We start from the raw sequence: 24818 nt of genomic DNA, 5'->3' as shown, positions 1-24818 counted from the left end.
AAACAGCAGCTGACTTACCCGGCCAATTCTTCCCTGGTCCAATCGAAAGCAAAGCAAAAATTAAACGAACCACCCAAAAGCTTCCCGGGCCTCTTGCTTTTCCGTTTGCTGCTTCTGCTAACTATCATATCGCAATCATGTCTTTTCTTGTAAGTCAAACGCGTCGACCTTGTTGGCATGCAAAAGGGTTGTTCCTTTTGTTTGTTTGTTTGTTTTTTTGTGGTTTGAATCCAGGTTTGTTGACTCCGTCACCCGCTATTCACAGGTCAAGAAGGTCAACGACATTGTCGCCAAGCAAGTGTTTTTCCAAAGATCACACAGAGAAATTTGGGCAAGAGTGAGTCAAGTCAAACCAAATATCGTTTTTATGATTTGTGATGGTGTATTGACTAAATTATTGCTGTTATTATTGAATCGATTAGCACCCGCGCAGCTCACTCTACATCATCCCTTACTGGATCGCGTTCTGGGGTGGCCTCGGTTACTCTGGTTTCTACCTCGGCCGCTTGGTTTTGGTACGGCATTGGCTTTGTTTGTTTGTTTTCAATTAGTTACTGATTCTCTCTTTTTTTTTTTTTTTCAAACAGGGTATCAAGGCGAAGTAAGTGGTGCTCCTGGAGGTTTAGGTTGCAATTTATATAGTCTCGCCTTGTTACACATCAATGACAATAGTCAATACATCATATCCACAATAGAATATATACTATCCGTATTCAAACGGCTTTCATTTATCAAGCTAAATTTAATACCGTAACCATACCCACACATCCCATATTAGAATATCCAATCAAAAAACCAAACACATGCAAAAAAAAAAAATAAATAAATAATCAGTCCGATATTTTAAACAAACAATCCATGGCACACGTCAATGCTTCCATAATCCCTATGATAAATCAGGGCAAGGTCTTGGCCCAGTTTGGCAATCAATCGTTCTTCCCAGAAAAGCCTGCTGTTGATTGATGATTTGTCACTCCTGCCGGCACTAAACAGGCTGCCTGCTTGCTGCTGTTGCTGATAGTGATGATTTTCATGTTGGCCATGATTGCTGGCATAGTAACCTGCTGCTTCATATGCCGATGGCGTGGTTGTGGCATGAGTATCAGCATCATGATTCTCGACCGAGGACAATGAAGCATCAGTGAATCGATCCCCAAACAGGACCCCAATCACGTCACTTTCCAATCCAATAATGTCGTGCATCACCTTATGAGTCAATCTCTCCCAAAATTTTATTGGCTTATGATGACCTTGTTGTTCTTGCTGCTGTTGATGATGATGACGATTTTGGGGTGATGTTAAGTCCGAACTTGTCTTTAGCAACTGTGTTCTGGTTCTGGCTCTTTTTCTTGCTTCGATCAAGTCATGCCTGGCCTGACTTTCCTCTTGCAAGCTAGCGAGACTAACCACGCCATCAGAATCTTCATCGGTCATGAAATAGTCATCTCGGACATGCACCGGCAACATTTGATTAAATTCATCACCGGCACTGGTGGTTGCCGTCATGGTTGTCAACGTGTCATCAATTTCTTCCTCCACCGGGATGCCCCAACTTGAAATTCTCAAGCTTTGACAGTGATCAGTGCGAGGTCGCAGCCGCCGTTGAAGTTCACGATGCAATTGCTCGGATTGATCTAACCTCCATGCGTTCACGCGCGTGTTCAAATCATCACCGGAACTGATCGGAGTTGTAACAAGTGGTGGTGGTGGTGGTGTTGTTGACGTTGGCGTGAGGAACGGGGCCGGGATAAACCCGGTTGGCTGGTCAAACCGGGGAAATGACAACTGAAGGATTCCCTGCAGGCAAAAAAAAAAATAAAATAAATAAAAAAGTTACTTCAACCGTCATGCGCAGTTGTACTCACCTGTGAATCTCGATAAGCGTTTTGCCTTCCGTCGTCGTCAATATGGTTATTCATTTGCCCCCCATAATCATCATCATCATCTTCATAATAATCGTCATCGTCATCATCATAATCATGTACTTTGTCCTGATAGTCATCGACTTGGTCTTCTTGTTCTCCTTCATCATCGTCTTGGTCTTGTAATATTGATGAACCGCTGCCACCTGCGTGACCTATAGAAGCAGAAAATAACACCCATTCCTCATCCGCAAGCACAAACGAGGATCCCGTATTTGCCGAAAACACTGACCATCGCCGTCGCAAGCGTGGTGACAACTCTGATGACGAGGCTTGCAATTCCTGCCTTTTTTGATTCTGGTGCGTTCGGCTCTGGCTTGCCACGTCATCGTCATCGTCGTAATTAACACCAACACCATTGTCGGGGTTGTCTTGCACCTGCCGGTCATAGAAATTCTGAGCTGGAAATGCCTGCGTATTTGAATCTTTATGGTTGCCATGATCACCACGACTACTGGCAGAAACAGTTCTGCCAGCACGCACAAGCGGATGCTGCACTGAATTATAAAATGCCATGTTTCCCCCTCCCTAGTTCCGTTACAAGTGAATGCAAAAATAATTGACAAAAATGACAAATTTAAACTGCAACGAAACGGGTCCAAGTGGCAAGCCGGTCAACCATTGATTAGCGCCATCGCCAAAAAGTGATTAAATTAAATTCAATTAAAGCCCAACCCAAAACGTTAATTGAATCGCTCTCAAAACGGCAATCGGGTCAAATTTTTACTTGATTTGTTTTTACTATATCTACAATTTTAATCCGGTTCTCATAAATCAAGTCAACACTTTCATAAAATAACTTTCCGAATCTGCCACCAAATCTTGAAACCGGCCTTTTTCTGCCACGCGACCGGACCGGTCAAGCACAATCACGAAATCACTTCGCCTGATGGCCGCCAACCGATGCGAGATTGAAATCGTCGTGCAATCATTACTTTGCATGACCTGTCGTAACGCATCCGTCACGGCAGATTCGGATTCGGCATCTAATGATGACGTGGCCTCGTCAAGGATTAATATCGATGGCTGCTTGATCAGCGCCCTGGCGATCGCGATGCGTTGCTTTTGGCCGCCGCTTAATTGCGCGCCTCGTGGTCCGACTTGCGTATCAAACCGTTGAGGAAAATCTAATTTACACGTTGGCCAGGTCAATTCATCGCACTCAACACATCATCCACATCTAAATCTATACCATACCTTCGATAAAGTTGCAGTTTGCTCGTTTGGCTGCGTCCGTAATTTCTTGCCTTGACGCTCGCGGCATGCCGTAAGCGATGTTTTCAGCAATCGTGCCCGAAAACAACACCGGCTCTTGCCCGACAACGCCGACTGCTCGTCGCAATGACGCAATGTTGAAAGATTTAATATCCTTGCCGTTTAATAATATCATGCCTTCAGTCGGGTCATAAAATCTTAGCAGCAACTGATTAATCGTGGTCTTGCCACCACCGGACGGGCCGACAATGCAAACGTTCGAACCAGCCGGCACCGTGAACGACAGGTCATGAAAAATCATGGACGAAGGCCGGGTTGGGTATGCAAATTTAACATGCTTAAACTCGATCGCGCCCTTGGCATCGTTAGTTGCCGGAATGCCAACCGTCGTCATGATCGACCGCTTGCTGTCCTCGAGCGCAAACACGCGACTGGCAGCTCCCAAGCCTTTCATCATTTTGGAATAAAATGATGACAATCCAATCATGGAACTTCCCGTATATGCGGAATACATCATGAACGATGACAGGTCGCCGGTCGAAATCGAGCTGTTAAAAACCATTTGTGATCCAACCGAGAGCACGGTTAGGACCGTAATGTTGCCGGCCAAATTTGTGGCACTGAAAAAAGTGGCGGTCAATTTTGCTTCGCGCTTGCCAATGTTAAAAATATTTCGAATCTCGTGATTGTAATTTCGTACTTCATGAATCGCGCCCGAAAAAGATTGCACGGTTTTGATATTGTTCAAGGTTTCATCCGCAACCCGGGTTGAGCTGCCCAGTGCTTGTTGCGACAATGTTGTGATCTCCCTGATCTTGCGACCGTACACAAACGCGGCCACGGCCACCGGCGGCACGACCGCCATGATGATGGCGGTCAATTCCAAACTCACGTACGTCATCATGCCCAGGCCTGCCATGCCGGTGATGACCGCTCGCAAGCCGTCAGAGATGTTTTGGGTTAATGACTTGGCCACGATGTTTGCGTCACTAGAAAATCGGGACAACAAGTCGCCGACCCGGTTGGCATCAAAAAATTCTGCATCCTGAGTCACGGTTTGCCGGTACAAGGTTGATCGCAACCTGGCCACGACTCGCTCACCCACGATCCGGAGAACAAATAATCGGCCATAGTTTGCACCGGCACCAATGCAAAAAATTGCCGACAGTGCGATACCAAATTTGGTTAATGAAAATCCATATATGGTTTGCTCACTTGGTTCCTTGCCTGCCAAATCTAAAATCTTGCCGATCGAATACGGAATGCATAATGCAACTGCGGAAGAAATGCATAAAAGTAAAAACGCAGCTATATCATCAAATTAATATGCTAAAATTAAAATTGATTTTTGGGTTCGTACCTGTCAATGGCCACGCTTCTCTTTTCGCTAATAGGAATAGTCGCACGACGTCTCCAATCTTGACATGCCTAATGCTATCATCTGATGGATCTTCTGATTTAAGTTCTCTTCGGAAAGGTTCATTTTTTGAAGAATAATCATGCCTATCAACAGTTTCTGCGGTTGCACTTTGATCTGGTGATGAATGTGAAGACGACGAGGGGTCGTGGTCGCGCCGCACAGGAACGGGTGAAATTTCAGGTGAGGTGGTGATTGATTTGAACCGAGCACTTTGCCATGAATATTGTAAATGATGACGGTTAGTTCGATATGACAGATTTCGCAGTCGGGTTATTTGTAATAATAGTGTGCATGTTGGCACTGTTTGCATTGGTGGAAGTAGCAGCCGCCTGGTTGCAACGCATTCCAACGATGGTGATGATGGCTTCGAGCAAGTCGACAACGTCCGCCGAATCGCACGGTCTATTTCGCCTTTGCAATCATCGGTCACGGCTCGTGATGGGCTGCTACGAACGGAAAACCATCGTAGAGTTACCAAGGGCCGCATGCCGGAGTGTTTTTTTTTTTATTATTTTTTTTACAAATTGAAAATGGGGTAAACTTCCCACGATTTATAGTTTATAAATTACAATTTTTCTTTGCGCGAACGTTTTTGGTTTATTTTATTTTATTTTATTTTATTTTTTGGGCCCTGCACGATTAATATAATGTATAGTAAACTGAAATACTGTGGCAAGAGCCTGGTTTATTGGTTGGCTCAATTAATAATAAACAATACACATTATATTAGGACTATACATTAAACAAAACAAAACTTGTTCATAGGATCATGCATTCTTTCTTGCCATTCTTGCCCTTCTTTTTCTTTTGCGGCCTAAGCAATGTTGAAATCACAAGACCAAACACGTCATTCACGCCCTGGTTTAATAATGCTGAACATTCAACATATGGCACGTCACCGATTCGTCTGGCCACGCTCCGACCTTGCTCTGATGATACCGGACTTTGACCTTGAGATCGTAACAATCTTACCGTATCCGGATCTGTTCGAAGATCAGTTTTCAAGCCGGCCAAGACTATTGGCGTGCCGGTCTGGCAATAATGATTAACTTCTGGCCACCACTGTTTTTTTTTTTTTTTTTTTTTTAAAAAAAAAAGACGTAAGCTTTCTGAATTGGAACTTTGAAAATAGTAATAAAATCAATTTTTTTTTTCTTTCCTTTACCTTTTCTAAAACGTTTTCTAAACTGACCGGATCATCTACGGCAAACGAAATTAAAACTAACGATGCATCGGGAAACGAAAGCGGTCGCAATCGATCGTAATCTTCTTGCCCTGCCGTGTCCCATAATCCTAACTTGACCGTCTTGCCATTCTCTAACGTGGCTGATGCAGTATAATTTTCAAACACGGTCGGAACGTATGTCTTTTGATATCGAGCAAATCATCGTTTTGCGTCAGCAAATCGTCACACGGCATGCCAATGTTTGCATGTAAAACTCACCGTGGGGAACACGCCATACGCGTATGTGAGCAACAAGGACGTCTTGCCGCAAGCACCATCTCCAACAACGACAATCTTGAAATTATAATTTCCAAGCGAATCCTCTATTATTGACATTATACAACCTTAATTATTCTATCTATCTTTGTATTTTTTTTTTCCCCCTGTTTATCTATTATGTTTTATTAAAAAAAAAACACAACTTCAACCGGTTAAAGTATTGTGATCACGGTTATTCCGTTGCGTTCCAGATATGTTCCAGTTTTCTTGTTTTTGTTGATTTTTTAATGATTAGAAAAATTTCACAACTATTAAATTTCATTAAAACGAGATAATGCCTAAACGGTTACACATCAACGGCAGTATATTTTAGGTTTTTGATGTTTCCGCTTATACATGCAAACAGGCACGTGCAATGTTTATTTTAGTGACTGATATCGACTATTATTATTATTATTATTATTGGATCCAACAAGGCAATTTTGTTTTGAAATTGCATTAATAATGCATAAATGTATATTTTAAACAATTAAACAATAGAATATTGTGCACCAATTCATTTTTTTTTTTCTTGTAATGAGCTTCTCTATTCCATTAAACGTCATCATTCCTCAAACTCCATTGAAAAACCAGCAAAAAAAATAAAAAAAATAAAAATAAAAAATAAACGCCGTGTATATAAATGCACAAAATTAAAATAACACAAAAATCAATATTTTTATGAATGATGATGCTGTTGTTATTGATGATTGTGATGATTCGAACGTTGATCGTGAATTTTTCTCTTGGTCTTAATCTTGTCCGGAATGTTCACGCCAAGCCGACTCACGCCAGACCATACCTCGGAAGATAATTGCAACGGCAACTTGCGACCATAAAGACATTGATCCACGATCCACGTGCCGACCAAAAACTCGTCACGACTCAAGCACGGTTGCTGATCGTCACAACGGTTGACGAGGTTCCAAATTTTTTCCAACTTCTCGTCACCTAACCTTGACCGTTGCCAGATCTGTTTGACAATCAGGCCGTGCACGTAACTGGACAGGTCTGCAGGCAGCAACGTGCCCTTGTTTGCGGCCCATAACGCATCGTACCGCTTCCTGTCACCTTCCGCGATCGTGCCCGTCACAATCAAATGCTTCCACGGCTTTTCGGAGTTAAACACGTGCTTTCTCTTTTCCGGCTTCCGCATGGTCGTCCGAAGCGGAGTCGATCTCATAGGCTGGGCTGTCTTGACCGCCATAGGTGTTGATGTCACGATTGGCAATTTGTTAAGCGAGTCCGGAATTTCAAGCTTCCCCGGTAGTGATATTGTAGAATCAATGACTGACGCGTTTTTGTAAACCTCGTCGGCACCAGCTGAGAACTTTTCCCGGCCAGTATTTCTTACTAAAACCGCAGGCCGAGACCCGTTCGAAGCATGACGATTGTAAGTGTGGAAAGGTCGAAAAATTCGTGACGTTTTGGTTAACCTCTTTGTATGAATTGATGAATATGGAGCATGCGACGTTGCCACTGTTGCCACTTGTGGTGATGGGCTGGGAACGGCCGCACTAACCAATCTCGTACTTAATGCCGAATCCGCCGACGATCTTCTTATCGCCGTCAACGGTCTACCATGAGCAGCCTTAACGTTAAGCAAAGACGACGATGATGAAGATGAAGACGATGACGACCGTGTCATGAGAGCGGACCCGATAGGTGGGCATGATTCACTTCTCATTACTTCAAGTCCGCCGCTTCCGTCATGTGCGTCGATTGATCCGCAAACCAAATCAACAGACTTGCCCGAGATCGAGGTTACGGAAACGCTTGGAATGCGAATTGGGGTTGCTGGTTTAGATTGAACAACTTCAGTTTGATTAGCTTGTGACTGAATAAATGAAAATCTTATCAGTTTCTGAGGTTTTGGGGATTGTAAAACGGTAGACTCGACATTCTAAACCAGGTTAGTGCTTGATTATTTTTTTTTTTCTTTTGCAACATACTGTTGGTTTGCTCGCCTTGACAACATCTTCATCTCGTTTAGTCAACAACTGAGCAGCAACGGCCTCATCCGGTTTTAATTTTCGTTCTTTTTCCTTGTCAACCAACTCTTTCACTTGACGCTCTGAACCCGTTCTTGCTTTCCTGCCTGGTTTCACTTTTTCATCACCAAAGCCGTCATTTGCTTTTAAGCCAGGTTCGACTGCGGATTTTAAAGGTACCACTGCATTAATGGAACGTAATGACTTGGCATCTTTATCTGAATGATGATTTGATGATATTGAAACCACAGAACGAATCGATGGCACAGGGGAGATTGACCGGAGTCCTTTTCGTCCGGTGGTAATTGATATCGGCAAGCCAGGGACGTGCGACGGTGACAATGACATTGATGATGATGATGATGATGATGATAAAAAAGATGATGGTGAGGAAGGTGATGTTGCAATTGCTGTAGCTGATGGTACTATTGTTATGGCCGCAACTGATGCCTGGAAACTTTTCGTCGCAGCTGCTAATTGTTCTTTGCCAATTGGCTTGAGGTTGTTATGAATCGACGACGACGATGAAGACGACCGATCTCTTTTCGTGTTGTTTTCATCCCTGGCTCTTGTACTGGCGCTCAATGCCGCTGCTGTGGCTGCCAGTGATGTTGTCGACGAAGTCACTGACGCGGACGTGCCATTACTTGGTTGTCCGTGATTGTTTGCGTTGTTATTACTACTGACCTTTGTGCGCGAGCGGCCACGCGCAAGTGAATCTGCCGATGCCGGCGCCTGATCCAACCTGTAATGTGCCGAATTCAAGGACAATCCTTGACATGCAGAGTTATTACCAGATATCACATGTTGTTGTTGTCCTTGGTCTTGTACTTTTTTTAATTTCCTGTCGTCAATATTATGACTCTTTTCAGCAGATGTAGAAACAATGTTTGCCGCCTTGGCGGCAGCCACACTGTGCTTATGATTGCTGATCAGACCAAGTTCTTTTTTGTGACTTGGTTCTGCAGGAACCTGTTGATGTTGCTTGCCCACGGCAGCTAGCGACGCAGCTAGTGCTGCCGGTGCTGGTGCTGCCGGTGCTGGTGTTGCGGCAGCTGTCAACTTAACCATGGTTTAACTGGTTATGTATATGCCAACTTTGTTACCACGGTGTGATTAGTTAGGTCCACCATATGAACCCCTTCCACCCTCTTTTTTTTTTTGTTCTTTTTTTGTTCCTTATGATTAGGGGTTTAATCGACTGTTAATGTTCTAAACGGGACTGGAATATTCATGCGCATCTGTGCACCAGTATTAACCTTGGTGTGAATATATAATTTTAATGTATACGGAATGTTTTATATTTTTAGTAGTTAAACTGTGTTTTTTTACGTTTTTGGTAGGGAAAGGGGGGAACCGTATTAAATCTAATTAAACTTTTGGCAGCAAACAAAAAAACAGGTTTGGCCCATGAACGGTTTTTTTTTTTTAATTAATGTATCAATTATTAAAGATAATTTTGCACTCCTTGCCTGCCCCTAAATTGTCATCATGAATACAATGCCCAGTGTTTAGCTTCGGACTGACCGGGCGGGCTGTTTTTGCCGGCATCGCTTACGCCGGAAGCTTACGATTTTGATTTGCGGAGAGGAAAATAAGGTTACCCGGCCTGACATGCGAGAGCCTTGTTGGCTCAAAATAGCAAAAAAAGAGAAAGCATTACGTATTGTTGTATACGAAAAAGGAATGTAATCGCGCTCCCCCTTTTATTATTAAATTTTATCAGTACAAAAGTCATACATTTATTTTTTTTTCCTTGTTTAAAACCACCAACCCAAAGCCCAGTCCTCCGACGGTTGCACTTCTAGTTTTGGTTTTTCGATTACATCGTCGTTCTCAAGTCAATCTTCATCCATCTCTGATGGCTTGATTAAACCTCCCACTTTTAACGCTCGTTCGCGTTCCGCCTTTTGTCGTTCTTGCAACTCATTTTCTTTCTCATCCGCATAAAGATACTCCGTAGTTTCACCGCCGTACTCTCTAATCTGAACCAAGAAATCTCGCAAGTTTTGCCTAAATTTATAATTGCTGTCCGTCAATTCAAACAATCCTCGCACGAATGAATCAACCTGAACCCTTTGCAGATGCGGGAACGCGTTCATTAACATGTCTGAAGAGTAGCCCCGCAAATAGTCGATATTGGACGTGCCTTCTGCACATTCGCCTGGCTTGTATAACGGCGCCGTGATCTTATTTTTGCCAACCAGTTGAAACATGCGACCCAACAGATAAGCTTGCAATTTGAACCCGGCCTTATGGTCCGCATCCGTAAGCACGAAAAACAAGTCCTTGAGAATATGAATGAAAAAATTCTGATAAAATGCTCCCGAGATCTGCGGATCGCTGTTTGAAATATTGTCCACTAACTCAATACATATGTTAAGACCAGCTGCTTCAACGTCCCTGTTGTCGTGCTTGCTGGCCCACAAGCACGCGTCAACAACGTATCCAAACACTGACCCTGGAAGCTTAAGCAAAGCCGGGAAGCAATGAAGGTTAATGGCCCGCAAAAGCTTAAAAAACTCAACTCTATGCTCAGGATATTCAGTGAAATTCGTGTTAATCATCTGCAGCGTACATTCAAACACGCCCTCCAAAATCAACACTGCCTTGTCGGCAATCAGACCTCGCAGTCTTTCAACAACAGTCGTCATGCAGTTCAACACTTCAGCATCCCTAGCATCCGGAACATTCCTATTATAATCTCCCAAAACAGCTTCCAGTAACGGCGGCACCATAGTATTATTGACAGTATCAAGATCTTCAGCCTTGCTGATGTAGGTTTCAATCAGCTTCAAAATTTCCTTCTTAACCGTCCGCAGGCCTCGAACTCTCGGCGTTTTGGGAGCAATTGCACCTTGAGTGGCTATTGACTCAGAAATCATTTCACTAACTGCTTTATACAATCCTAACATATCCATGTAATTTCGTGCCAACTGCAAATAAAAGCTGGAACCCATAGACGTACAAGCCGAAACATTGGTCTTCATGATATTAGCAATAATCTTGATCGTGTTTGTGTCTGACAAAATTTCCGGATTCTGACCCGCTTGCTGAATAATCGCATCCCATGCCTTGTTGGGAAGTGACATGAGCTCGGCTACCAACCGTTCCAAATAACCCTTGGCTGGCACGGCAGAGACCATGTATCCGCATGCTTCGTAAAACGTATGAACCTGTTGTGGTTGCAAGTCTGACGTAATCTTTTCAAGCGTCCGAATAATCTCGTCAATAAACGGCTCAGTTTCATTTGGTTGTTGCGCCACAAAATGACGCCTGCATTTCTGTGCAATTTTGATGAACGTATCACAAGCCATATCTTGCACTCCCTCATGAGTCTCGTGCATAAACTCAAAAAGCTTGTTCACCACCGTTTTCAAAAACTTCCAATGAGCCTTCAAAAACCTTGGATATTGTCCAACGATGTACATAATATTAGATGCCACGACCGCCTTGTTGTCTTTGCCTCGCTTCATCTCCGTAAGCCCAAGAAGATCCTTAATGACCGTAACCAAAAACCGCTTTTCCATTTCTTCATTCATAGCACCAGAGATTGAACCAATAGCCCAACAAAGTGTGTTCAGGTTGTTCCACGACCATTCTGATCCATCTATTTGTCGTGCCAGTTTGTTGGTCATGATGTTTTCAGTATCTACCACATCCAAATGTGTGAGATATACCAACACTTCACGCATATTCTTGTAAAGCATGATTGTGTCACTCTCCTTCACAAATTCTCGTACGATTTCACCTTCGTCATTTTCAACAATCAACACTTCTTCTGGTCGCACCATACTCTCAATCATGACCAATCTCAGATTGGACAAAACTTCAGCATACTGATGTTTTCTTAGAGGGTAGTTCGCCAAAAAGTCGGGATGAGTAGCCCCACCGTTACCTAATGCGCCTGATGGAGAGTTAAAATTAATTTGCAATAATGGATTGCTTTCCTGAATTGGTATACGTTGAACTTCTTCGTACAGTTCTAATACCAGCTTTGACCAATAATCCAAACAACCTTTAAAGATCTCACGTTCATCAATCTGTGATATTTTAATTAAAAACAAATGTGACGTGACAAGAATATCTTTGTTGCCTTGTTGCTCGATAAGCTAAAAAAAAAAAAAAAAAATGTTAATAAAGTCAGAGAATTACTGTCATTAATTAAACTTACGTTTAAGTGATGTGATAAATACGTTGTAAGAAATATGGCCAAATCTTGAATAAACTCTTGTTCACGCGTGCCTACGTTTTCATACGACTGCTTAAAATCAGTTGCAAGAGGAATAATACTACTAACAGTATCCATAGTTCCCAAAAATAATTGAAGAAACTGTTGGTCGTACACCGACGAACTCAGGCCTGAGATCTCAGTTAGGCACTTTAAAGTCAAATTTCTAAATTCTGGAGGTTGTAAAAACCGATTGAGAAACAATCCAATAAGACCCGTTTCAAAAATGTATCCATAAGGGATCCAATTTATATATCTTAATAAGGATTGTAACGTCGCAATGATCAACGATGGCTTGTTTGCTGTTTCTAGAACTTCATAACAAAGATTGTGAATCGATGAAAACTCGTTGCACATTTGCTGTTTAAGATTTTGGGCCTTCGAGTGCGTCATCTGATCTCCAGAAAAATCAAAAACTTCTTCAGATAAAAGTGATAAAATGTTCATATTGTTCTCGCACACATTTACGTTGCTTCGACTTGAAGCGACAATTTCAGGAATAAAAGTTGGCCAGTTTTGTGGCCATTCTTGCTTCAAAATCTAATAATGTGAATATGGCGTCAAAATTATAGTTATTTTTTTTTTTTTTGTTTTACCTCGACTAAAGTAATATTGCACTTGTTAATCAGCGAACGTTGGGATCTAAATTTTGAATCATCACTAGACAAGGAAATACACATGCTAACAACAAAGTTTCGAATTCCTAACAAATCTGTAAGAAAAATCCGTTTATCAAGCGTCGACTTACACACCTTGTTGTTGCTCTATCGGTAGCGCTTTCCATCGTGTTTTGATGAGTTTGTCAAGAATTGAAAATGCAATATCTAAAATTCATGTCAGTTTTCTGATAACCAAATCGGCAAACCTTTGACGTTTTGTCGTGAATCTTGCTTAGTCGCACAAACGCCAAAATTCATACATTTTGATTGAGCATTGTTAGAATTTTGCAGAATCTGATCCACTCTTTGCCATGCGTCTGGATGGTCTTGAAACTAAAGAGGTATTCAAATTAGATATGTGAAAAAAGAAAATTGTGACCAAAAAATTTCGCCAAAATCTGGAAATTTGAATCCGAAGTTCAAATTTTGTGTGTAACGAACCTGTGTGAGCACAGCCTGCGCTGTTTTTTGCTAGACGGAGTTAGAAACTAAGGTTTTTGAAATCGGTGAAAAATTGCCAACGTTTTTATAGATTATTGTTTAAAATAACATATAATTAACAAATATTATGGAAGATTTGCAATAAACAAACGTTCGACGATCCAAAATCAAACGCGTAAAAGATTCGCAAGAAAATCAACGTTGGACGAGAAAAATTAAACACACCTGATCAGGAGGACCCTTGTAAAATGAGTCTACTACTTTGTCAATCAACTCGACGTTGACTGGCTGGTCGAAATTGAGGATCGCCTCCATCGAAAACGAACAGTAGATCAATAATCGTTGTATATTTGCGATGGCGAGAAGTGTGAGAAGTGTGCTTTATTTTGCTCTTCCAACCATATCAGATCTGGGAAAGGGCAAGGAAAGTTCGATCCCGTGTTTTTATATCGCCCCGTTATATTTATTCTTCACTCGGGCAACGATTTTCGAAAAATCCCATAAATTACAGTGGAATAATATGGATTAAATTACTTGTGAGGAGCCAGAATGGTTTAGTTGGGTTTTGTGTAGAGATTTAAACAAAGATCTTACTGACGTGGTCTGCCAAAGTGACAAATTTATTCGCCTTCAGCTTTCAATTGCGTACCAGGAGCCAGTTTCCTATTTACCGCATTTTGTAGGCCTGATTAATTATTTCGAGCGTTATTGTAATTTATTGCTCATGCCCCCTGTCTTTCCAATGCTCATCTCATGGTCGGCATTGATTTTAACTCCCGATTGTGCTTGATGAGCCAGCCGTGTGTGTAATACGTTTTGGAAGTACTAAACCATCCAGCACTCTTACACGTCAAATCAATCTCAACACAGCAACATTCAACCAGCATCCTTCACTGACAAGAGACCTGCATTATGAGCAATCCCCAATATACTGTGTATCTGCGATTTCCCTTTCCTAGAAATGGGTTTGAAGAACCTGCTCCGGTATGCTCCCCATTGACAATCCATTCCATGACTTTATCACTAACTGTGCTGCGCAAGGCTGAATGGAACTCATCAAAAGAAACTGCACTTTGGGACATTCTTTCAAAAACTCATAAACGTTCTGATATAAACTGTAATATTCTGTTTTCGAAAAGTTTGGCTGATTTAAAATTTTAACATCTTTCATCTTCATAGGGAATCAACTGTAAAACTTCATTTTGAAATTTTGACGGACTGACTCGTTATGCTTACATTTTATTAAACCACAGGGCCAATAAATTTCAAGTTTCTGTACCATATCTGCTTCAGCAAACGGCTTGGCTATATGAACGAGAGTTACAACAGGTGCACGAAGAAATGAATCGTGTTGCCAAGCAAGTATCGGCTTCAAAATCGTCGGTGACCACGCTCAGGAAAGATTGTCCGATGCCGACAACTTCATCATCAACTGTAGACCGGTCTTTTACCAATCGACCATCAAGTGCTTTAGGGCGTATGTCGGTGGAATTTTTTTTTTTTTGGTTTATTTGATAATCACGACTAACGCGTTGTTGGCAGGACCAGAAAGTAGTCAATGGCACCCATTCTCAAGAGACGAGCATGCTCTGCAGGAAGGGAGGAGGGAGAGATCTTCAACTATTTCCTCGATTGGATCTAGATCACAGACTGACGACGATAAAAGTGAAGCTGTGAATGATTCATTTATACCATTATTTTCTGCGGATGAATCGGTAGCATCAGAGAGAAACGATGGTAATCAGAATGTTGCAACACAGGCGTCTTATAATCGTCAGCAACGAGCGCATCCAAGTTTCTTAAACCGCACCAACACGAACAATGCGCCTTCACAACAGTCTCACTCATCACTAGCTGGTATTCAAAATCTTAATTCAAGACCGGATAGTAATGGAAGTTCGTTTTCTGACCTATCCGAAGCCAGTATCAGTCGTTCTGCCTTGGAGGAAGCGTTATTGAATGATCTACGTAATGGCGGAAGTATGGCGAGTCGGATGTCAAACATATCAGCGGTACTGCGCAGTAAGTATTTTGATCGTTAATACTTTGTTTCGACATCAATCGCATCGGTTCGGAGTTTCAGTGAATTTTTTTAATGATCTGTTTGAAGGAAAATGAATGTATATATATTAATTCAACGATCAAATAAATATGCCAAAGAATAAAAAAATTAATATACAGTTTGCTTATCGTCGTACTTATTTCCTGATGCTCCATCGTGGTTTTAAACTCTCTTGTTTGTTGTCTGGAACCAAGTCATCGGGAACCATTTCGTTAGACCTAGTATATCCTACTTGATATGATTGATGAAACTGCCTGCTATTGATATTTGTGTCGGATTCACTGGATGGAAACCCGTTATGCATATTAGTAGCTGCAACATATTTTTTTTGAGGTAAGAATTCCATTCCTGAAAAGCTATAGGAGTTTCGAAGTTGATGTGGCGTTGGTAGCGACCGTAGTTCAACATCTGCCCATTGCTGTTCTGAAGTGACTGGTGATGAAATTGGACTTCCCGATGTACTATTAGCAGTTCCAATTTTGGGACATCGAGAAGGCGCAGTAAACGATGTGGGCGAGGACAAAGCACTGCCATCGTCGAGTTGATGTGGTGTCGGTAGTGGCGACAGTGGCTCTACAGGCGTAATCGGTTTGATTTGAGTTTGAATAGGGTGTAAGTTGTGTTGCCTTTGAAGAGACGTTTGATACTTGTCATGAATATTTCGTTGACTTTCAGACTTGTTTACAGGTCCCCAGTTTGCCTGTCTCTGTTGATAGATATCTGGCATTGTCTGAGAGCCTTGTAGTGCATGACCTTGCAAAAACTCTTTACTTGAAATATGATTTTCATTATTACCTGAAGAATAGAAATTATGCTCCGGAAGTGGAGGTGGATTTTTGTCATGTCTTGGTAAGTATTCATTATAGAACGATCGAATACGCTGACTAGAGAAAGACGCTTCCCGAGTTAAGTTTGGATTTAAATTTGTCAAAATCTCTAAATTTTCAGGCTTCTGCTTATCACCGATATGTAGTGTATTAATAGATGGTTGATCTTCACATTGAACGTCATCAGCCAAATCATGTGGCTGCATATTTGATAAACCAAAAATAGGTCTCTGTTGAAGCAATATTGTAGACTGCGGTCTTGTTTGACTTGCCCTTGCTACTAATTCAGGCTGCAACTGGTTGAACTCCTTAACACTGTCTGAAGACAAGTCAAATTCAGAACTATCATTATTATATAAAGGTTCATGAATGTCATTCTCAGTTGATAAACGTCGATTGCTTGAAGAAGCAGTTGATGAACTTCGACTCATAGATCTTATTACTGAGAGAGAGCTCTTTGGACTAGCAGTATGTGACTGTGATATGACTGAAGACGGCGAACTAATAGAATGCCGCGTAGAAAATGAACGGCCGGGTGGTGAAGACGACAAATCATTCAAAGATACATCCCTGTTTAATTGCTGCAAATCTTGATATATGGGATCAACGACAGAGTCTGAATATGACGGATCTGAAGAAACTTCATGAACCATAGCAGAAGGTGGTCTCAAAACTTCATGCATTTCATATTCGCCGTTTGTAGGTAAAGTTGAAGACTGTTTAGAAAAATAAGAAGGTCTAGACAAAAACCTGTTGTTCTGAGCTCCAATTGTAGTTGACACTGAAGTTGGCGTGCTTGATCTTAATTGCGTGAATCGATTGTTAGCATCATGATGTTGTGATTCGCTTTGGTATCCTGCTGTTTTCAATCGGACTTGGCCAGGAATTCTTGGCAAAGACGGATAACTCGTATTACTCTGAAGCGTAAGACGAGAAACTTCTGCTTGAACCACGCCGTATGGACTGTCAAGTGATAACCTTGAGTGATTGCCCATAGATGGAAGAAAATAGTCTTCTGAGTTTACATATGATTTCTCATTCCCAAAGTTTCCTTTTCCCTTTGGCTGAGGTGAGTATTCAAAGTCATCTTGATTTAAATCAATGTTTAAATTAGCAATGTCTTCACGTTTTAGTCGCCTGACATGTCTGCGGTGAAGAAAGAAGAGAACAATCAGAGCAATGCACACCGGAATTCTGTATTAAAAAACAAATTGGCATTAGTTTTTTTGCTCTTCTTTATCGCATGAGACAGAAATGCATACGCAACACCAAGAGCTATTGGTAAAGCATTAGACCCTTGAGGCAACTCGCAAAATGAGGATTTATCATGCTTCCCGCATGTTGTTGAAGTACTAGCAAGAGTTGAAGAAGTTGTAGCAGCTCTGCGAAGGAGATTGTCTACCGCAGTTGGTGTCAGCATAACATAAGATTTTTCAAGGCAAGTAAAAATAAATCGCTTGCTAACTTCTTGAATAAACTAAAAGAGTGTAAAGTATTGCAAGCAGAAGACGGAAGTGGGGGAGTTCGTACGGCGTTGGTGTTTTTTCGGGGGTAGAATTGTAATGGTTTTTAGCCAAATTTGGACGAATTGCATTCTCTGCTACCCAAAACAAGAACCACATTTGCAGATGACTTGATCAAAATTATAAACTTATAATTAATACATATTTAGAGTTCCATTTACGATATATTGATATGTTTCAAGCTTATTATTAAATAACAGTCGCATGGTTCTGTATACAAATTCGGCAGTCTTATTTCCCGAAAAGTGCAACATATATAAAGCATATACTTGCAATGTTATTTATAAAAACATATTTGTAAGTTATACTACGCTTGACCCAATCGCAATTTTTTTTTTTTTTCCTCCGATAGTTGAACCGTAGATGTATTTTCTATTTTTTGTTTACATTCCATTCCTTGCGCGAACTATGTAGTAGCCGTGCAGAGATGTCAAACCTTAATTGTAAATAACGCGTCGCGCTACAATCGCGACATCGCGTAAGGCCAAGTAACTACCGCTGTTAATAAATATTTACTACTCATATATAATGAGCGCGTTCACATTGTGTACTCTTCCTCGCTCAGCATAGTCCCCTCTACCCAACTGTCTTTAATCCATTTAATAGATACGACCCTTGGAACCCTTGGCTTACTAAAAAAAAAAAAAAAAACTATTGTCAACATTACCGGTTTGAAAATAAAGGAAGCTTGCCTTACTTGGAAAGTGCTCGTCTAATTTCAAATACTTGAGCAGTCTTATGCTCACCCACGATCACATGTGTTAATAGTGGATCATCTAAACTTTCAGTCGCAGTTCCTCTGCTGAACCTAACATAGTTCCGAGCCATTTGCATTTCATAGTCTTCTTGCACATCATCGAAATATATAACCAGGCCACGAAGACTAAAGCTCCGAATATTTAATATAGAATCATCTTGATCGATAAACGATGTCACCACATCGTCGTCTTCCTCTTGAATGGTAATTGATTTGATTATAGTTTGCAACTCCTCATTATCTGGCATCTGCCTAGCGTAACTGTCTCCAAAACTGTCCACGTACTCTAAAGAACGCTCGAACTCATCCTCGCTGGGATTAAACAAATGCCGTGGTTCGTATGGCAAAACGCATTTGTTGAATACACAATCTTCAATCCAAACTGGTAAAACTATTGTCGCTTTGCCGCCTCGTTTTAAGCTAGCCACTTTTGGTAGATCTAAACGAAATGTTAAGTTTAATCAACAGCGCCCTATTTGGTCGACTCACTTTTGTTGCCAATTACATGTATATTTTCTCCGTTGTAATTTTGAACCAAGTTGCCTCCGTTCTCAATCACAATTTTTTCCAATCGGATTCTCTCTTTTGAGTCGGTCAAAATATCTGCTTATACATTAGATAAATAACTCTCATGAGCATACAGAAATAAACTTCTTACAAAATGATTCAATTTCAAGAATTCGCGTCGACGGTTGTTCGAATTCAACCATGTCATCTTCTAGATCTAAGATATCAATCTGTCTTTTTGCTCTTTTTGGAGTCCTCCGATGTTGTTCAAGCTCTAGCTTTTTTTCCTTCAATTCAAATTCCACTTCGGTTTTCAACTCCATAAATTCTAAAAAAAAAATTGTCATTATAACTAACGCTTTAATTTGTTAAAATTTTCTTGCCTTTTAATGAAAGCGACGTTTTGTAATCTTTATCTTGTCGCAACCTTCTAAATCTAGGGAATCGAAGAGTAACATTTGTACGAAACATATCCGACGCAGTGCTCGATGCTGCTTTGACTTCCAACACGACAGATTTGTCGGGCTGAATCCATACGTCCGGCATCTCTCTCTCATTATGACTACCAGCTAGTTCCATATATTCTGTTGGAGGGTGCTTGGGATCCCAAATATTCCAGTTACCATCAGTCAAATGTCTAATCGTTGCATACTCATTTGACGTGAAGCCACCACCAACTTTGCAAAACGAGTAAAACCTAGCTTGCATTAGTCAATCGTTAGATATGTCAGCATAAGATTTTATAACAAACGCACTTTGGCAGGCCCTCCGGATTGTGCTCTGTCCCTTCGTTATCAACTCTCAATCCACACAAGAAACTGGACAAGTTTTGACCGCGGCGCCCTTGTCCATAATAGCCGCCAATAACTAAAACATCAAGATTTTCGCCAAATTCCAACATGTACTCTGGTTTAACTTTAACCCAGTCGTCAGTTCGTTCACTAACACGGTATTCAGAAAGTGGATCTTTAATAACCAAACCTTCAGAAGATTCTGCAATAACCTGTTTCAATCTATTCTGAATATCTTCTGCTGTGGACTTTTCTTCATATGGATGAATCTCAAAGTGATTTGGATTATTCTTTAAAATCGCTTTAAGTACCCTTCTTCGTTCTTTTAAAATTTGACTGGCCAAGGACTTCCCATTTAAATATAAAACATCAAACACTCTGTACAGTGGATGGGAAATACCAAAATCCTCCTTTTCTGCATTCGCTGCTGCCTTTAAATATCCAAATGGCTCAATTTTGCCTTCTTCTGGATCCCATGAAACCATTTCACCATCCAAGATCAATGTCTTCACGCGAGAATCAATACAACCGTTTAAATGCTTAGTTAAAGATCCTCCGGTGTCATCTAGTGAACTGCCATATAAATATGTGTAATCTTTAGCACGTCGGCTAAAGAATTTAAACGTTTTACCTCCTTCTGTCATGTGAAGTTGGATTCTTTCGCCGTCCATCTTTTCTTCAATCCAAAAAGGTTCGTTTCTCATATTCTTCAGTACGATCTCGTATGAAGCTTTGGGGAATGCAGCAAGTTGGGGCTGAAAACAATTTAATGGCTTGATATCGTGCTCTTCATCTGGCAATCTGAACTTTGAATCAAACAATTCCCAGCATACTCGTTTCAGGCTGCTCGTAAAGTTGTACAGCGTATTTGCGTCTGTATGCCACGCTGCAAATATGGTGTGCTCAGTGGCGCCGATATGCATTTGCCGCAAAATAATTCGAATAAGCCATTTGAGTTCTTCGGCATTCATTGAGTTATAAAACTTTGTTATTATGGGTAATTGTTCGTCGCTATTTTCGGGTTAGAAAAAAAGAAACGCATTTCTTACAATAGTAGTATAGCAAGAGACTTACGCTTTTGATTTGGTACTCAGATCGCTCAACATTTCGTTAACATCATCAATTGAAAGCGTTCCAAAATGCGAAATCTGTTCTCTCTTTTGGATAACCTCATAGCAACGTTCCGAAAAATCACCAGCTAATTTGTTTCCAATAGGGATTTTATAATTAATCAGGGAAATTGCATCTTCAGATGTAGATGAAATGCCAATAATTTTAACAATTAGCTTTGCCAGTGACTTCTCTTTGAGGCCATACATATGGCGCTCTTTATCGCAAAATGGAATCAATAGTCGGAAACAAGGGTATATGTCATTTCCAACTTCGTTTTTCCATTTAGTGAAATATCTTTGAAGAATATCACGCCTCAAATCTTTGACGTTTCTGGTGGCAAATCTACCATGACCATGACCAAACCCTCCGCCTCGTAGACCAGACTTTATTAGAGGATTGATTAAACCGGTAATTAATGAGTGAAAAAATGGAGATGGCCCATTATTTTTTGGTTTAATCAAATCGATTTGATTTGAGTCTTCGCTAGGCAATTGAACTTTGACCTCATCATCATCCAAATCATCTTCTGCATCCATGACCATTATTCATTAGACATGTTCAAATTTCAAACAAGATGGGTCGTGAATAATGTTGCGCACATTATGTCATAAGGTTGATCCGCATGGAAAGCTTCTTATTTTTGCAGTTGACGTCCAGGGGTTAAGTTAAAGTTTTGGTAACTATAATGAGCAGTAAATTTTCAACTCCCCGCAAAAACGAAGCTGACTTTTTTTTTGGTTCACACATTAGTCGTTATAATGATCATTTACCGAGCATAACGATTGATAAATACCCGTGCAAAATGTCAACGTCGAAAAAAATTATTCCGCTAATTATTAACGGGTCCAAAACAGTTTCAAAAAATACAAATTTGCACATCCCGATACAGTCTGCGGCCAACCCTGGGTCTCCATTTCACTATGCGCAAGCGGCTTCTTATGACCAAGTAATAGAAGCAGCAGAGGGATCTTTCAATGCATTCAAAAAATGGAAAAAGGTGCCTGCCGGTGATAGACGAGAAATTTTACTCGAAGCTGCAAATGTAAATGTGGACTTTTTAAGACAAAATGGAGAAAAGAAACTAAACAATTTACTGAAATAGCTATTGAAAAAAAGGCGCCATGAAGGCATAGAACTGCAGGTTCAAGAATCAATGCCAAATCAACAGTTTGCAGAAAAAATGTACGACATTTCCATTAACCAGTTGACAGAACTAGCATCTTTAACCACGTCCATACAACATTCAGTACCACCTTCTGAAAGCGCAGATATTTTTCCAATCGTATTTCAGGAACCAATTGGCCCAGTATTGGGAATATCACCATGGAATGCTGCATCAGTTCTTGCATTGAGAAGCATTGCTACGCCTATAGCAGCCGGTTGTACTACAATTTTCAAGGCTAGTATTTCCTATCATGTGTTTTAAAGAAATTCAATATTGACCTTATGCAGACTTCTGAGCTATCGGCTGGCTCTCAATATCATATTGCTAATGCGATAATTGATGCCGGACTTCCGGATGGTGTTTTGAACGTTTTACATGTAAAGCCTACACACAATATTGAATACGTAAACAGCTTGATTTCACATCCCGCTGTTCGAAAAATCAATTTCACTGGTTCAACTGCTACTGGGCGGAAAATCGCAGTTACTGCAGCTGAAAATTTAAAACCTGTGCTTTTAGAATTGGGAGGCAAGGCATCATCTATTATTTTTGAAGATGCTGATTTGGATAAATCAGCTGAGGCTTCAATAATTGGATCCTGGCTTAATCAGGGCCAGATTTGCATGAGTACTGAACGAATTTTTGTTCATGAAGATATTTTGGACAATTTCACTATCAAGTTGACTAATGTTGCCAAAAAGATTGCTCCTATTTTGGGAAGCTTTCCTCAGGTAACTAAGTTTCACGCTGATAAAATCCATGATATAGTTTCAGGTGCTGTTAATGATGGTGCTATTTTAGCATATGGTTCATTAGAACGTAAGTCAGCTACTCATGTTACACCTACTATCATCAAGAACGTCTCTCCAAAGTCAACAATCTATCATGAGGAATCTTTTGGTCCCACGGTACTAGTGGTTCCCTTTAAAAATGAAAAGGAAGCAATTGAGCTGACCAACGATACCGTTTACGGATTAAGTGCCAGCATTTGGTCTAAAGATGTTTTCAAAGCACTACGAGTATCCAGAGAAATTGAAAGTGGCGCGGTTCATATTAATGGAATGACTGTGCATGATGAAGCCACGCTACCTCACGGCGGAATGAAAAACAGTGGCTACGGCAGGTTCAATGGCCAATGGGGTCTTTCCGAATTCACCATCCCCAAAACCGTCACCATTTCAGGATATTCTTCATGATAAAAACCACTATAATACATTAAAAAGTTAACGTAGTCTAAAAACGCCAAGTAAACCCAATAAACCCGATAATATGTCCTAAAAATATCACATGTTAAAGAATAATAACTTCAGACTCCTCTTTGACCGATTTGGCTAATTCTGTTTTCAATTCTTGTGCCTTTTCTTCTATATCCGAGTCGTAGTCATCTAAATTTACAATATTTCCTTTGTCAGTTTCAATAATACTTTCTTCTTTCCCGGTAGTAAACATATCCCTCCATTCGTCCAATAACCACTTCTTTTCATCCGTGGTAAGATTCTTCATATCTAATCTCTCATCATCAAAATATTCTTCTTCAACTTCCTCTGTTTCATCTTCCTCTGCTGTAGTCTGGCTCTGTTGTTGCCGTTGAAACCTAGCTAATGCCGCATTCACTCGCAGGTCCCTGCTTCTTTCACTATTAGCAACCCTTGGACGACTGGGGTTAACTTTTCCACCTTCTAATCCTTTTCGGAGTTGAAGATCTTCGCCAGCTTTAATACCTTCACCCTCAAACTTTCTTTTTTTCTTGCGCCTTCGTATAGTACGTGTTCGTCTTCGCCTGACATATGATCCGCCGCATAATTCGTCAGGCATGTCCTGTTCTGAAAGAGGTATCGAGTCCACAATCGCTGAAGTTGCCAATAACCTTCCTCGAGAGTACAGCCCTTCTCCGGAGTACCCTTTGGCTTGTAATACTTGCAATTCCTTCATAAAATCATTTCTAACCTTCCAAAATGCTTTTGAATGATTCATTTGTTTGTTATGAGCCAGTTCGTGTATCATCACACTCAGAACCTGATATAACACGTCCGTTAGTCATAAATTCTGTGATCCTGTCAAATAAATAGTGACCTCCTTACTTGCTTAAATCCAAGATATCGCCCATCCGGGCCTCGTAACACAAGTCGCACGTTTTCACCCGCATTGTAATTAATACCCCAAAACTCTCGATTATATTCGTTCTCGTCTAAACTCGTGATACTGAGCGAATGATTCTTCATAATAGGATAAACAATCGCAGCTACTCTATTCAGCATGTCTTGGCTTTGGGCCGGCGAACCGGGAATTGCAGTAATAAACGTTATCCGTGAATTTGGCTGTTCATGTTTTGAATTGTAGCGTGTTATTGACAGCGGCATTATTTAACAATTCTTATCATTGCATGAAATAATAGCTCACAAATGTCGCTATAAAGACTCGTCGAAGAAGTGCATCCAATTGAATAATCAGGGCAGATCGTAGCGTAGGGAATGGGCGTTGTAATTTGTAGCGGACAGCGTGCGAAATTGCAAAATATGTACTTCCGGAAATACCACAGCTCACTTTATAAAGTAAAATTTATAAAAAAAAATTATTTTTAATAATTTTTATATCGACGTTTACTCAGTCAAGGTTGTTAATGGTAGGTCTTAAATGTCGTATCATTTTGCAAATTCTTTTTGCAACCTGACGACATGCAAACAGAATTAATCTTGTGTCATTTTCTAGTA

General features: G+C 40.8%; 11 protein-coding genes across 11 annotated transcripts; 3 read left to right on the top strand and 8 right to left on the bottom strand.

Moving 5' to 3' along the window:
- The first annotated feature begins 2 nt into the window (after positions 1-2).
- Positions 3-836, top strand: V1514DRAFT_334409 (uncharacterized protein). Its single transcript, XM_066928220.1, has 4 exons — positions 3-149; positions 266-337; positions 423-515; positions 588-836. Exons 1-4 carry the CDS (start codon positions 138-140, stop codon positions 603-605), a joined length of 195 nt encoding a protein of 64 aa, XP_066782177.1. The 5' UTR covers positions 3-137; the 3' UTR covers positions 606-836.
- On the bottom strand, positions 705-2536 carry V1514DRAFT_334407 (uncharacterized protein). The gene is made up of 2 exons (XM_066928219.1): positions 1866-2536; positions 705-1797 (listed from the first exon to the last, which is right to left on the bottom strand). Exons 1-2 carry the CDS (start codon positions 2436-2438, stop codon positions 844-846), a joined length of 1527 nt encoding a protein of 508 aa, XP_066782176.1. The 5' UTR covers positions 2439-2536; the 3' UTR covers positions 705-843.
- A 40-nt stretch (positions 2537-2576) lies between these two features.
- Positions 2577-5242, bottom strand: V1514DRAFT_130863 (P-loop containing nucleoside triphosphate hydrolase protein). The gene is made up of 4 exons (XM_066924449.1): positions 4498-5242; positions 3838-4445; positions 3120-3789; positions 2577-3049 (listed from the first exon to the last, which is right to left on the bottom strand). The coding sequence occupies exons 1-4, from the start codon at positions 5042-5044 to the stop codon at positions 2697-2699; spliced, it is 2178 nt and encodes a 725-aa protein (XP_066782175.1). The 5' UTR covers positions 5045-5242; the 3' UTR covers positions 2577-2696.
- Positions 5243-5274: 32 nt separating this feature from the next.
- On the bottom strand, positions 5275-6381 carry V1514DRAFT_334399 (P-loop containing nucleoside triphosphate hydrolase protein). Its single transcript, XM_066928218.1, has 3 exons — positions 6002-6381; positions 5723-5923; positions 5275-5619 (listed from the first exon to the last, which is right to left on the bottom strand). The coding sequence occupies exons 1-3, from the start codon at positions 6116-6118 to the stop codon at positions 5317-5319; spliced, it is 621 nt and encodes a 206-aa protein (XP_066782174.1). The 5' UTR covers positions 6119-6381; the 3' UTR covers positions 5275-5316.
- A 100-nt stretch (positions 6382-6481) lies between these two features.
- V1514DRAFT_334397 (uncharacterized protein) lies at positions 6482-8411 on the bottom strand. Its single transcript, XM_066928217.1, has 2 exons — positions 7993-8411; positions 6482-7943 (listed from the first exon to the last, which is right to left on the bottom strand). Exons 1-2 carry the CDS (start codon positions 8377-8379, stop codon positions 6741-6743), a joined length of 1590 nt encoding a protein of 529 aa, XP_066782173.1. The 5' UTR covers positions 8380-8411; the 3' UTR covers positions 6482-6740.
- A 1461-nt stretch (positions 8412-9872) lies between these two features.
- Positions 9873-13677, bottom strand: V1514DRAFT_343918 (CRM1 C terminal-domain-containing protein; the record flags this gene model as incomplete). Its single annotated transcript, XM_066929162.1, has 7 exons — positions 9873-12143; positions 12206-12802; positions 12859-12974; positions 13015-13086; positions 13128-13254; positions 13363-13392; positions 13588-13677. 7 exons carry the CDS (start codon positions 13675-13677, stop codon positions 9873-9875), a joined length of 3303 nt encoding a protein of 1100 aa, XP_066782172.1.
- A 165-nt stretch (positions 13678-13842) lies between these two features.
- Positions 13843-15543, top strand: V1514DRAFT_334387 (uncharacterized protein). The gene is made up of 6 exons (XM_066928216.1): positions 13843-13898; positions 13975-14346; positions 14404-14479; positions 14542-14551; positions 14616-14839; positions 14905-15543. The coding sequence occupies exons 2-6, from the start codon at positions 14275-14277 to the stop codon at positions 15402-15404; spliced, it is 882 nt and encodes a 293-aa protein (XP_066782171.1). The 5' UTR covers positions 13843-13898; positions 13975-14274; the 3' UTR covers positions 15405-15543.
- Positions 15466-17850, bottom strand: V1514DRAFT_334383 (uncharacterized protein). The gene is made up of 3 exons (XM_066928215.1): positions 17782-17850; positions 17514-17649; positions 15466-17445 (listed from the first exon to the last, which is right to left on the bottom strand). The coding sequence occupies exons 1-3, from the start codon at positions 17843-17845 to the stop codon at positions 15561-15563; spliced, it is 2085 nt and encodes a 694-aa protein (XP_066782170.1). The 5' UTR covers positions 17846-17850; the 3' UTR covers positions 15466-15560.
- A 266-nt stretch (positions 17851-18116) lies between these two features.
- Positions 18117-21548, bottom strand: V1514DRAFT_334380 (ATP dependent DNA ligase domain-containing protein). The gene is made up of 7 exons (XM_066928214.1): positions 20904-21548; positions 19794-20840; positions 19422-19735; positions 19190-19366; positions 19021-19134; positions 18472-18970; positions 18117-18406 (listed from the first exon to the last, which is right to left on the bottom strand). Exons 1-7 carry the CDS (start codon positions 21482-21484, stop codon positions 18313-18315), a joined length of 2826 nt encoding a protein of 941 aa, XP_066782169.1. The 5' UTR covers positions 21485-21548; the 3' UTR covers positions 18117-18312.
- Positions 21549-21680: 132 nt separating this feature from the next.
- Positions 21681-23419, top strand: V1514DRAFT_363971 (aldehyde dehydrogenase domain-containing protein). Its single transcript, XM_066929772.1, has 3 exons — positions 21681-21984; positions 22045-22341; positions 22395-23419. The coding sequence occupies exons 1-3, from the start codon at positions 21745-21747 to the stop codon at positions 23301-23303; spliced, it is 1446 nt and encodes a 481-aa protein (XP_066782168.1). The 5' UTR covers positions 21681-21744; the 3' UTR covers positions 23304-23419.
- V1514DRAFT_334375 (WLM domain-containing protein) lies at positions 22915-24765 on the bottom strand. Its single transcript, XM_066928213.1, has 2 exons — positions 24189-24765; positions 22915-24123 (listed from the first exon to the last, which is right to left on the bottom strand). Exons 1-2 carry the CDS (start codon positions 24465-24467, stop codon positions 23398-23400), a joined length of 1005 nt encoding a protein of 334 aa, XP_066782167.1. The 5' UTR covers positions 24468-24765; the 3' UTR covers positions 22915-23397.
- Positions 24766-24818: the final 53 nt, after the last annotated feature.

Source organism: Lipomyces japonicus (assembly GCF_038497905.1).
Source record: "Lipomyces japonicus strain CBS 7319 unplaced genomic scaffold V1514scaffold_33, whole genome shotgun sequence".
In the NCBI taxonomy this organism is placed as follows: Eukaryota; Fungi; Ascomycota; class Lipomycetes; order Lipomycetales; family Lipomycetaceae; genus Lipomyces; species Lipomyces japonicus.
This window is presented reverse-complemented; position numbering and strand designations above follow the sequence as displayed.